This window comes from Hipposideros armiger, unplaced genomic scaffold (genome assembly GCF_001890085.2).
Source record: "Hipposideros armiger isolate ML-2016 unplaced genomic scaffold, ASM189008v1 scaffold_0, whole genome shotgun sequence".
Taxonomy (NCBI): domain Eukaryota; kingdom Metazoa; phylum Chordata; class Mammalia; order Chiroptera; family Hipposideridae; genus Hipposideros; species Hipposideros armiger.
In genome coordinates this window covers 4,102,588-4,114,703 of record NW_017731350.1, presented here as the reverse complement: position 1 = coordinate 4,114,703, position 12,116 = coordinate 4,102,588, and the positions used below count along the sequence as shown (strand labels likewise).

Below are 12,116 nucleotides of genomic sequence, written 5' to 3'. Positions count from 1 at the left end.
AAAAAAAAAAAAAAAAAAAGAATAGGGTCAGAAAGCTCAAATGGCAAGTAAATCTCTCATGCACATAGTCACAAAAGTCCTAAGAAAAATATGAGCAAACTGAAACTCACAGGGTGGGGGCAGAATCCCAACCCTTCTGATGGTAACAGTGCTTTTCTTATTCCCGAAGGATTTCACACATAGTGTCCCATTTTACCCAAAGGTTTTTCTTATCATCTACACTTTACACATAGAGAAACCGAGGCACAAAGAGGGGAAGGAACTAGCCCGAGGTCACACTCAGGCTAGAGCAGGGCTCGACAAATGCATTCCGCCTGTGGACAGTTACAGGCACCTGCTGTGTTCCAGCTGGGCCTGGAAGGTACTTTGGGCCCCTCATCCCCGCCACCCAGCACCTCCCTTCTGCCTCACTGGACCTCTCATTCTTGAGACCTTGTCTAACTTCCTGGATAATGTGTCTAACTTATCTATGCAGGGAATAACAGATCCAGGGTGAAGCCCAGGGGGCCCTCCTCACCACACCTGGAGGCCCCCCACCCAGCACTGTTCAGTGTAATGGAAGATGTCCCAGGTTATATGTTATGAGACAGATGAGACAAACGTAGATAAGGGTGATGAAAACTGCACAGACACTGCATAAAAAAGAACTCCCGGCCTAGTAAGTGGTGAAACATGCATTTTTTTTTTTTTATATAGAGAACCCAGAGGGATGTGTCCACAGTCTGAGAGACCAGATACAAACAAGAGACCAAATAGAATAAAAAACAGAAACTAAAGAATGCCTTTCAAGGGACTCTATAAAGCAGGATTCTTTTAAATATACTCAAGTCTCAGCAGCTCGTCGATAACCACAGGACACAGGAGTAAGGAGACGGCGACAAATACAACGAGCAAAGCCTGGCCCTTTGTCACAACGGAGGCCAGGAGGATAAGCTACCTTCTGAAAGAGATGAGTCTGAGGCCTAGCTCTGAAGCTTCTAGATCTTATTGGTAAACAGAGAGAGAAAATATATCCCCAGGACAGAGGAAGCTGGGACCCATTAGCTAAATAATTCAGTGTGTGCTTTCAAATAGCGCTGTCTAGAGAATGTGAGGCCCACCAATGGGGGTCCCCTGAACAAAGGTTCCATCCAGAGTGATCCCTGAAACTACAACCCCATCCACCTGAGTGGCAGAGTCTACAAAAACTGCAATGTTAGTGAATCCAGAGCACTCAGCACCACGTGAACGCAAAATGACATGGTTCCCAGAGCAGCGAATCATGGGTTTCCTATGTATTGAATTTGTGTGTGAAGGGGAAATAAACCTATGGATACCAGGAAATTGGTGGATGTAATTTCTAGGGACCTTCAAAAAGCATCTGAGATGAATCCAAACCAAAAACTATGCAAAAGGCTGAATCACATGAGAACCGGGAGGTTCTGCGGTGGATGGAGCTGGAGAAAAGCCGGTAAACAAACAACGGGGACAGCAGGCACTTCTCTCAATGGAAAAATGTAAACGGTGGGGTCCCCCAGGACCGGGCTGGGCGGCTTTTACTTCGTCATAAATGACTTAGAGGGAGAAGGAAGTGGGAAGGCTGCCCTGAGCATGAAGGAAAGAGTGCCCCTGGGCTGATGGACTTCACCCAGAAGGGCCCCAAAGCCAGGGAATGTGTCCCCGCCTCAGGGAGAGCAGCTCTGCACACACAGTAGGTGTGCAGTGTGAATCTGCCCTTGACCTGGAAAGAGAGGCAGAGCGAGGCTGAGGAGTAACACAAACGTGGCCATGGAGAAAAAGCATTCAAAATAAACACAAAACTTTTTCACCTGAGAAAAGAACATGGAGTCATTAGTGGCTGCTGGGGCAATGTATTTCTTCAAAAAGAAAAGTTTTAAATTATTGGGCAAAAAAAAAAGCAGAAAGAGGGAAAGAGGGAGGTTTCAGTCAAGCACAGAGAAGGAGATTTAGGAGTGAGTTTCCAGTAAGAGATGCTCCCCGAAGTCAGGAGGGGTCCTCTGATGGCGAGGAGGTCCTCTAATGGCGAGGGGCCCAGGAGGGACGTTAGGCAGCCAACACCGGACCCAGGCAGACAAACTCCAAGGCCCATGGGGCTGGGGCGAGCTGAGCAGGGGCCTCACTCCCTCCTGACAAGTCCCTCCTCCCAGGCCATCCTCCCTGAACGCAGGCTCCCAGCCCAGGCTGCCCCGAGGCCACCCCACAGAGCCTTACCTGCTGCTGGCTCTGCTCTTCCAGGTTCATCTTCACCTCCAGCGACTGGCGGGCCTCCAGGAAGGCCTTGCGGTGCTTCCGGTCCGCCATGTAGTAGGACATGATACCCACGATGATGGCGCACAGGTAGAGGAAGACGTTGGCCAAGATCTGCGCCCCGAGGAGAGAAAAGGACAATGGTGAAGGCACGTCTTCAGGAGAAGGCATGGAGGAGGTGGGGCAGACGGTGACCAAAATCAAACCCCACGTTGCCTGGTGTCCAGGGTGGGCCCCAGCAGAGCCTCCGGCCTCGATGGAATATTTAGGTCCTTGGAACAGACCCTGCCCCACTTGCCATGGATGGGTGAGGCCCAGCCTGGAAGGCTGGTTGAGGGGCTACTGTTCTCCCCTCCTGCTTCACACCGTAGCTAAACTGGCCAATCCCATCAACCTGTGAGGCCTACACAGTCCCTCCGTTACCCATTCATTCATTCACTCATTTGTTCAACCGCCACTTACTGAGCACCTACTGATTAGGTGCACTTAGGTGCTGTGCTGATTAGTTGGGGAGGGGAGTGAACAAAGCCCAGATCCATTGGCTGGGAGTACGTAATCCTAAAAGCCGAAGGTCGTGTGGGATGTCACAGGAGACCTGAAGAAGTCCTGGGCTGATTCCGGAGTCACACGCTACCCTACAGATGTGCCACAGGATTACAGGCTCCTGGGATTCATACGCATTCTCTTAGCCAATGCCCCTGCCAGCAGGTGAGGGGTGGCCAGTACCAGTCCCCAGGTCTCATGAGGAACTGAAGCTACAGGAAGGGGACGAGGGGATTAGGGACCTGACGTCTGTCCTGTGAGTTCAGTGCAGTGTCACAAAGGACTTCTCTGGACATCGAGAGCCTGGATCAGGTTCTAATTCCACTTCTCCAAGAGCACTGGCCGTGAAAGGGTGGCTAATTCTGACATTAATTTTCTGGGTGCTCATGGTATCCCCTCTGACTGTTTCTGTTTCATCAGGGCTGATCAATACTAACCCTGAGGACCCACCACCCTCATCACCAAGTTCCTGCAGGGTCTGTACTTGGTCACTAGTGCTGAGGCCAGGGGGCACTCAACATAGGCCCAGGGAGTAATGAATTAATGAGTAGGTGAGGTAGACTGGTCATCAAGTCACCAGATGCAGATTTCACAAGCTTATTAGGTGGTTGGTTCCAGGAACTAACAACCGGTAATATCCTTCGGGCCTGGGCAGCCTTGATCACCTCTACCATTCGGGGGGCAAGCAGTTGATGTCAACGTCCCATGAAACATCTCCTTGTACCTTCTGCTGGGGTGTGATAGCCCAACTCCTGTCTGAGTGGTCAGTATCAGTGCAACCTCAGGCCACTTATTCAACACCTGATAATCCAAATCACTGCCAACTTATGTTCAGTGAGTCAAAGCAAGTCACACAGAACATGCTGAGTCTCAAAGCCAGTCTGGCCTGGGGTCCAGGAACCTCGACCAGCTCAGAGGCCACTCTCCTGCTGGGGCTGTGTGGCCTTGGCAATCTGCCTGGCCCCAAGGTCAAGGTGCCAAGAGGCTGGTGCACAAGGTCAGGCTGCACCCTGTATATCCTCACTGAGCAGCAGCATTCTGCCAAAGCCTGTGCAGGGTCCAAATACAGCAGCCACCAGGGCCAAGGGTCTCCAGCCTGACGGGGCTGTGGGTCCTGGAGGGCAAGTGAGAAGCTGCACATAGAGGGACCACAGGTCTGGACCCCACACCTACCAGTGTCAGTGACACAGAACAAGGGGTTCCGGACAAGACAGGCTGCCCTGGGGTCACAGGCCTATCTCTGGCGATGACCACAACCAGCCTGGGCTGTCACACTGAGCTGGGGACAGAGCTCTGGGCTCGGAGGGCTCTCTGACTTCCATGGATAGGCCCTGGTTGACCACCTAATGGGGACAAATGGGACAGGCTCTGTAAAGTGTACAGTGCTGAGCCTGTGTCAGGAATTACTATTGTCATTATCCAATGGGGCGTCCACCTAAGAAAACCAAACCTGCTGGGCAGACCGCCAGAGGGCAACTATAGTGGAAAAGTTTCAAACCCAACACCACCGAAGATTATAACCCAAAGAGTGTAAGAGGATTCAGGTTTGGTTCATGCCTGGGGACTGTCCCCACAGGATAGCATTCCTTTCACTGAACTGTGCATATTTAAAATCAAAACCCACTTTTGCACTCCAGTTGCAGGTCCATGCAGTACAGAAAATAAATTCAGGAGGAGCCCAGGACGGTGGCACTGGCCCTCACCAGCAGGGTGATCTGCCAGGTCGGATAATCTCTCTGAGCTCCAGTTTCATCATCCCTGAGCTGAGGGGTGGACTGACTCATCTCAAAAGTCCCTGCAGTCCTGACACTGTCTGGTCCTCATCAGATCTGGACAAAGGTTGGGATTGGTGATGACCTGGTGCAGACAGCACAGGGGAAGAAGGCTGGAGGAAAAGGGCGGTGGGTCAGTTTCCAGGTTTCCAGGCCAGAGAACCATGCGGCCTCCTGTCCCCTGAGCACCCCGAGTCACAGAGGCCTCCTCCCCTTCCCAACCTGCACTCCCAGCTGCAGGGATGTGAGGCAAAGGCTGCATCTAAGCCATCCTGGAGAGTAACGTGGGTCCTGCAGGTTCCATCCATGCCAGAGAACTTCCTCCCGGCCACCCAGTGAGCTCATCTGTTTCTAGACAATTAACCCAGGAGCCGCAGGCTTTGCCTGGGTTTCTTCGAACTCCCCCCAATTCTCTTTAAACTAGCCTCAACTGAAGAAAGGGCCCTCAGGGCGCTGTTGCTCAGATCTACCCCGACCCCTCTCCTGCTCAGCCACTGCTACAGGGCCCAGAGGAGCTCGGCAATCCCTCAGTGCTGGGCAGAGAGCGGCGGGAGGCTCAGCCAGGGCCCTATCGGCCAGTCTCAGCCTCCAAGTCCAGGGCACAAATCTAACAGGATGCTGCTGCTACCAAGCTAAGGAGACCTTCAGCCAGGAAGCAGGGGTTGGCTATGGTGAGGAAGTTTCCAGAATGAGCATGGGGAGCTGGAAGGAGTTCTGGCTGCCACACCAGACTTCACTCTCTGCGTGATCCCCCCGTACCTACAAGGCTGAGAAGCCCTGCTTGGGGGCACCATCAAGGTTACCTCTTCCCGTTCCAGTGGCCTCCTTTAGACTGGGCAGCAGCCTTATTTTAAAAGAAATATTTTAAACACAAGATTTTTAAAATAATGACTAAAAATGAACGCATCTCCCAAGTGGGTAAACATTCAGACTAAAGCTTCATCCAACCCACGACAGCCAGAAAAAGTAATTTATAATATCCCAGGCTCAGAAACGCAACCGTGAGAAAATTCCTTTACAAAATCCTTCCTCTTGGAATTTGATGAATCACCATATCCTGTACATTTTTGAACAGCCCACGGGGACACAAGCTGCTCTAAGTAGAGCTTTAAAATGGAAGTCACCCCATCGGAGGCAGGCTGGTGGCAAAACTGCCTAGGCTGACCTCTCCCTCTAGGCTCACTGCAGCCTGCAGATTCTGGAACATTCCAGGATAGGGAAGAACAAACAGAGAGAGAGAAAGCTGCTCTGGGGTGTCAATGCCCATGTTGGCCACCCTCGGAGACCTTGTGATGCTCTGCTACTGGGGGAAGGCCCCACTGAAGTCTCTGTTCATTAAAACAAACTTAGATGTTTTGGAAAAAAATCTCCAAGGAGCTGCAGTGTAAGAAGCAGCAGGGGAGAAGGCACCTCTGCAGGCAACCAGTCTCCTCCGCCCAAGAAAGCCTGGCCAGAGCCTGCAGCGGACACCACACAGTGACCATGGGGTCCCCACCTGGGAGCAATGTTCGCTGCAGACCCTTGGAGGGGCCCCCTGGTGGATAAACAAGTCCCAGAAACGGGTCGGGCTGTGCAGTCACACATACCTCGCACTCCACCAGCAGGCTGTGTGGTCTCCAACAAGCCACTTAACCTCGCTAAGACTCGGTTGGCTTCCTCATCCTCACAGTAACCCGGAAGGCTTTCCCAGTAAGATTAACAGAGAGATTATATGCCACACCACCTAGCACGGGGCATGGACAAAATATGTTCTCAATACTTTTTCTTTTCCTCTGACGGGGGAAGGCAAATTAGTACCAATAATAATACCTAAATAAAGTTTTACAAGAGCCACCATATGCATTATTTTATTTGTCACAACAAGCCAAGTGTTCTTATTCTCATCTTGCAGAAGAGACTTGAAGCCCAGAGAAATGAGGTTATGAGTCCATGGTCCCCTAGTAGTACTGAGACCGGAACCCAGTTCTAATTCCTCTGTTTATTTCTTTTTCCCCTACAAGAGCAGAGTTTAAATCTCAAGACATTAAAAAAAAATCATCCCAGCTCAGGGGACTGAACATCAGAAGGCAGCCTGACCAGGCACATGAGGCCTTGGGGCAGGTCCACTGCTGCCTTCTTGCCCAGGTAGGAAGCACAACACCCAAGCACAAGTCCAAGGTCCTTCCCCACATTAATGTCTCCTTAGCTGAGCTATGATGATGGTCAGCAGAGGCCAGGCAGCATCCAAGGCATGAGGGAGGGGAGCAGGCACACAGAACCTAGTAAAGACCTGGGGCATCTATGCAGGTGGGGAAGTCTTCAGACAATGCGGTGACTCCCTCTCGTGCTGCCCTAGAGCAAACTCTAGCATCACTGCACCAAGAAATGTCTGTGTCTCCAACAAATACTACCCTACCCAAGACAGTGCAAGGTCTGAGCAAATCGGGGCACCACTGACGTGCCCTACCACGTTGGCCACTGGTCAAGTTTCCACCATGTGCCTCAAAACAAAAGGACCTCCAGAAGCTTCCTACTTGTTTTATGGCTTTGGCATGCCTCTGCTAAAAGACATTCAATGTCCACTGTCCTGCAAACAAAGTCCACCTCCAGGATAGGCAACCAGCCAACCTGACGTGTTACACAAAGTCCCTCACCATCTGCCCGGTTGCCAGAAAAGCTTCTCGGCCTGTGCACTGCACAACCCCAGAGGCACCACTCTGCAGCCTCTGACGCGATGGCTCCCCTGAGACGTGGGCCACACCAGCCCCGACAGCTGGGCTCCAGTGTCACTCTTGTTCTTGTACCTGGCTGCTGCCCACCAGGCTCCCCTCACTCCGGCCCCACTGGGCCTGTCTCCAACCCGCTAACAAGATGTGCTCTTTCAGGGCCGTATAGCTCCAAACGGAACCTTCTGCCTTCCCTCTGCCTGCAGAGGGCCACATGTTGTGACGGTCCCCTGACTTCAGCCAGCTCAAGCACGCAGCACATACCTGGCCTTCGTCATCTGCCAGCAAATGCTAGCTGTTGTTACTATGTCAAGACCCAACTGCAACACCCCTCCCTGACTGCCCTGTGCCAGGTAGGTGCTTGGCATTTAGCAGTGAACAGGCAGAAAACGTCCCTGCTGTCATAAAGCTGATATTAGGGTAACAGTAGATGAATAAGAAACAAATTAAGTCATCAATAAGGGTATCAGAGCTCAGCAGACAATAAAAATGATACAGTGAGTAGCTGCTGTAGACTGGGGAGTGAGGGAGACTGTTGGCCCAATTCTTCAGTCCCCTGTAGAAGTATTATACAGCCACGATGCAGCCTCCCAGTGTTCTTCCCTGCTGCTGACTTTGACCGTATGATTTGCTTTGGCCAGATGGATATTAGTGCCTGTAACATGAGTGGATGAGAACAATACGCACCAAGAAGCTCACTGGTATAGCAGAATGAGAGACCTATGGAGCCAAACTAAACCCAAGCTACAGCCAAACCCAGTTACAGCCCAGCCTCCATACCATACTCCAGCCAACCCACAGATGTGCTAGTGAGAAATGTGTGCTTGTGAGCCACTGAGTTTGGGGGCGCTTGTTATGCAGCATTAGGTGAAAACAGCTGACTATTACAGGTGGTTAGGACAGGTCTCACTGAAGCAATGCCATTTAAACTGAGATACGAATGACCAAAAAGACTCAGCCATGGGAAAAATCAGAAGAGCGAGCATGCTGGATGGAGAATACACTAGCGCAGAGGCCCCAGGACACATGCCTCTTTTCCATGAGACGCAATGCCCACCTCCACCCCGCCACCTGACACATCTACACATATATCCCCCACTGGCGAGCAATCAGCACCTGAGTTCAGGGTGTGTCTCTTTCTCACATTTGCAGCCCCAGAGCCTAGCACAGGACAGTCCCATAAAAAAGAATGATCTGCCCCAAATGTCAATAGACTTGAGGTCGAGAAACCCTGGCTGAGGGCAATGCCTTCTTCCTTTTTAATTATTGAGTGTTCCCATGAAACTTTCCTAAGCATTTTTTTTAAAGATTTTATTGGGGAATTGGGGGAGGGACACAGTGTTGGGGAATCGGGGAAGGGGAACAGACAAGTTGCTGTCCTTTTGTTCTTCAGTCTAGTTGTGGAGGATGTCGCTTCACTGGCCTATGTTGGTATTGTGATCAGTGTGTTTTTCCCGGGTGAGGCAGATCGGTTGCCGGCCATTGAATGGCTGCTCACAGCTGCGGCTCGCAGAAGCTCACGCTGGCTGACAGCCACTCACAGTAGCTTACGGCAGCCCACTGCAGCCCCACTGCAGCCTACGCCNGCCGTCACCGGTGACTCACGGCAGCCCAGCTCCAGGTCGAGCTGTTGTTCACCATCTTAGCTGTAGAGGGCGCAGCATCACTGGCCCATGTGGGATCCAAACCGGGGCTCTGCTGCTAAGAGCTGGCGTCCCAAAGCCAATTCAACCAACGCGCCACTCGGCCGGCCCCTCCTAAGATTTTTAATGGAGAATAATGAATTGTGAGGACAAAGATGTGAACAAGCAGATTTATTTTTATGTCAATCGTAGGGCTTGTGGGCTAAGAGGAGAATGCTACTGACATTTGCTGACAGTAAGGGCACAATAGCTTGATAAATGCACCCACGATGGAAAGAAGGCCCAAAAACCACAGGGAAGAGATGATTAAAACCATCTGGCCCATCTTCCTCTAGGCACAGATGCAAGGATGAACATCTCACATTGAGCATTTTATACTGACCAAGGGGTTATTCACTTAAAGTCTGTGGACTGGGTTAGGGGGAGTCAGTGAACCCCTAATCTTAGGGGCAAATTTATGTTTTGCCCTTTTCTGGGAAGCAAGTCCATTGCTTTCACCAGATTCTCAAAAGGGCCTGTTAGCCCAGATGATTTAAGAACCACAAAAACTCATCAAAAGCTCCCCCTCGCCTCCTGTGGCTTCACCACAGAAACAGAAAACAGCAGGTCACAACACAGGGTGTCTTCTTGTATTGATGTGACCCCATTAGGCAGTCACCTGGGTCTTTTCCCCCCAGGTCAAATAATTCTAATTCTACTTAAAGGACTCTGTTTTAATCATGTTTGGCTTCAGATCCTTTTTGAAAAACTCAACCCTACTGAGTTCACAGGGGGTGGCAGGCCCCATGCTGGGTCCTGGAAGAGTAAAAAAGGACTTCAAGGAGCTCAGATTGATCGACTGGAGATAAAAAAGCTACTAGAAACAGATGAAGCATAGGTTGATTCTGAGGGACAGGGGAGAGTAGGTCGGCAAAAGCCCCTAAGAGAGTGTAAAACTTGGGCTGGACACACTCAGTTGTGGGTTTTCACACACGCTGGCAACACAGAGTTTTTACATACATTTTAATATATGGATTTTGGACAGTAAATTTAAACCAATTTCTAACTGATGTCCAATGTTAAATGAAGTAAAGGCAAGAAAATAATAAACTATCTGCTTATGGGTATGAGCATATATACAGGGTGACAACAGGGTCCCACAGTGACTGCTCAGGGCTGCTCACCTCTAAGCAATACTAGGTACATGAAGTGCATAGATCCTGACTTCCATTATCTTTGAAATAAGCTTGAGAGTACCAGCCCAGAGAAAGAGGAACATATCATCCGGAGACAGAAGAAGAGTTTTAGAATTCCAGAAATGTTATCACACAAACTTAGCAGGTGACACAGTGAAGGATCACTGATGACAAAAAAACACCAAAGCCCGTGCACATATACCCACAGAAGAGACCACACTCCTGGGACCCGACTCCCCACCACTCAATTCAAAATGACTCAGGTCCTGAGAGTAAAACCTTTTGCACTGTCAGCTGCAGACGTCAGCCTCACTCCTCCTGATTCTCAGCTTTCTTCTCGGGGATTTGATCCCCTCTTCTCTCCCTTGTTGCTTCTTAGGATGACTCATTTGTCCCTCCTCCCTGCAGCCTCTCGGAATCTGCCCTGACACGGGATAGTTTTTCCGTCATGGACCCTTCAGTGCTTAGTCCTTAGCAGCTGTTACTCTAGTTCAGTGTTTCTGAGCCAGGTGCTCAGGACGTCAGCGGGAACAGGCTAAGAATGGAGAGCCCTGGTCCCACCCTGCCTGTGGACACCCCGGAATCTGCATTCCCCACTCCTACAGGTGATTCTCTTCAATGGAATCACTGTTCTAGCTGGTATAATAAATATTAAGACAAAGCTGAGATCCTCCTGGTTCTTTAAGCCAAACTCTCAATATGCACAATCGCTGTAAGTCATCTCCCTGGGTCCATAGCCTGCTTTCCCTCTGTCCATTTCTTGTCTATTTTTGATGATCGGCTGATCCTTGGTCTACCCTCACCCTAAGTGACAGCCCCTCCTTATCACTTTTTTCCTGTCTGGCCACTATCTTTCCCACACATTCAAAGCCACACCCACTCAGATGGTTCCCATCAGTCACCGCTGCTTCATGTGTCCCGCATTTAACTCAGTTCCCTGATTTTCCATTCAGATTTTAAGCCATTTTCAAAGTCTCCTCCTCATTGTCTCAACCCTTTCTCCTACTGCCCCCCGTCCCCAGCTCTTGGCAAAGCTAGCACATAATCACAATGAGAGAGACGGGTCTGGGAGGACCTCGCTGGGCCATGAACCAGTCCTCCCAAGGCACTCTCTTAGTCACACGATACAAAAAGACCTTCAAATTCCAAAATTTGAATCCAAAATCTTGGCAAACTCCCACCGCTCCTAAATTTCCGTCTTCAGCCTCAACACACCACCTGGATGTGTTCCCATCATCCTCGTTCAGGGGTTTCCCAACCCTGGCTGTACCTTAGAATCACCTGGGAGCTATGCCCAGGTAGCACCCCAAACAGGAAAACCAGAGGCCAGACATCAGCATTGTTAAAAAGCTCCCAGGGAACTCTCAGATGCAGCCAGAGGTCAGTGGGAATACCCAAGCTTGTCACGGTCTCCCTGAATCAGCCCTGATCTGAAGGTACATTTCTACCAGGCGAGTGATGAAACCACAGCTCACCAACTGTGCACCCCAGATAACCAGAACTCAGCACCCACCACTGTGTACATCCTCAAACCTTTGCTAAACGCTTGAACTAACACCACCGTTCTCTCCATCTCTCTGGTGCTCCTTTCTGCACCTCCAGTGGGCCACTCATTCCATCTGGTCTAGCTGGATAAATGTCTCCAGGTCTTTTTCCTCATCACTCTTCCTGCCACTTCCTGGCCCAAACGCTCACCTCCCACAGGCTGTCCCTGGTCCCTCTCTGGTCCTGCCAATCCTCTCCCTCGTACCATACTAATCTTCCAAAATTATCTTTTTGCAAGCGCCACAACCTGCTCAAAACACCTCAATGGCTGCCAATTACCCACAAGGTAAAGTTCAACATCCCCATTCTGGCACTCAAGGTCCTACATACTCTGGCCTGTGACTTTTTCTAAATATCTCCCATAATTCCCCAATGTAAACCATTTCCTTTAGCCAAGCAGATGTCCCCAGTGTGTCACCCAGGCACTCCTAACCTCAGCACACACCACAGTCCACACTTCACACCTCTTAACGCGTACCTTGCTAG

The 12,116-nt window shown here is 50.5% G+C and overlaps 1 protein-coding gene across 3 annotated transcripts in view; it reads right to left on the bottom strand.

The window, feature by feature from the left end:
* Positions 1-12,116, bottom strand: part of ADCY3 (adenylate cyclase 3) — an 87,259-nt gene that overhangs the window by 49,615 nt on the left and 25,528 nt on the right. For all 3 annotated transcript variants that reach the window (XM_019647180.1, XM_019647356.1, XM_019647272.1), the window contains exon 3: positions 2,212-2,361. In XM_019647180.1, the coding sequence (XP_019502725.1) occupies positions 2,212-2,361 (150 nt within the window). The remainder of the gene's footprint in view (positions 1-2,211; positions 2,362-12,116) is intronic.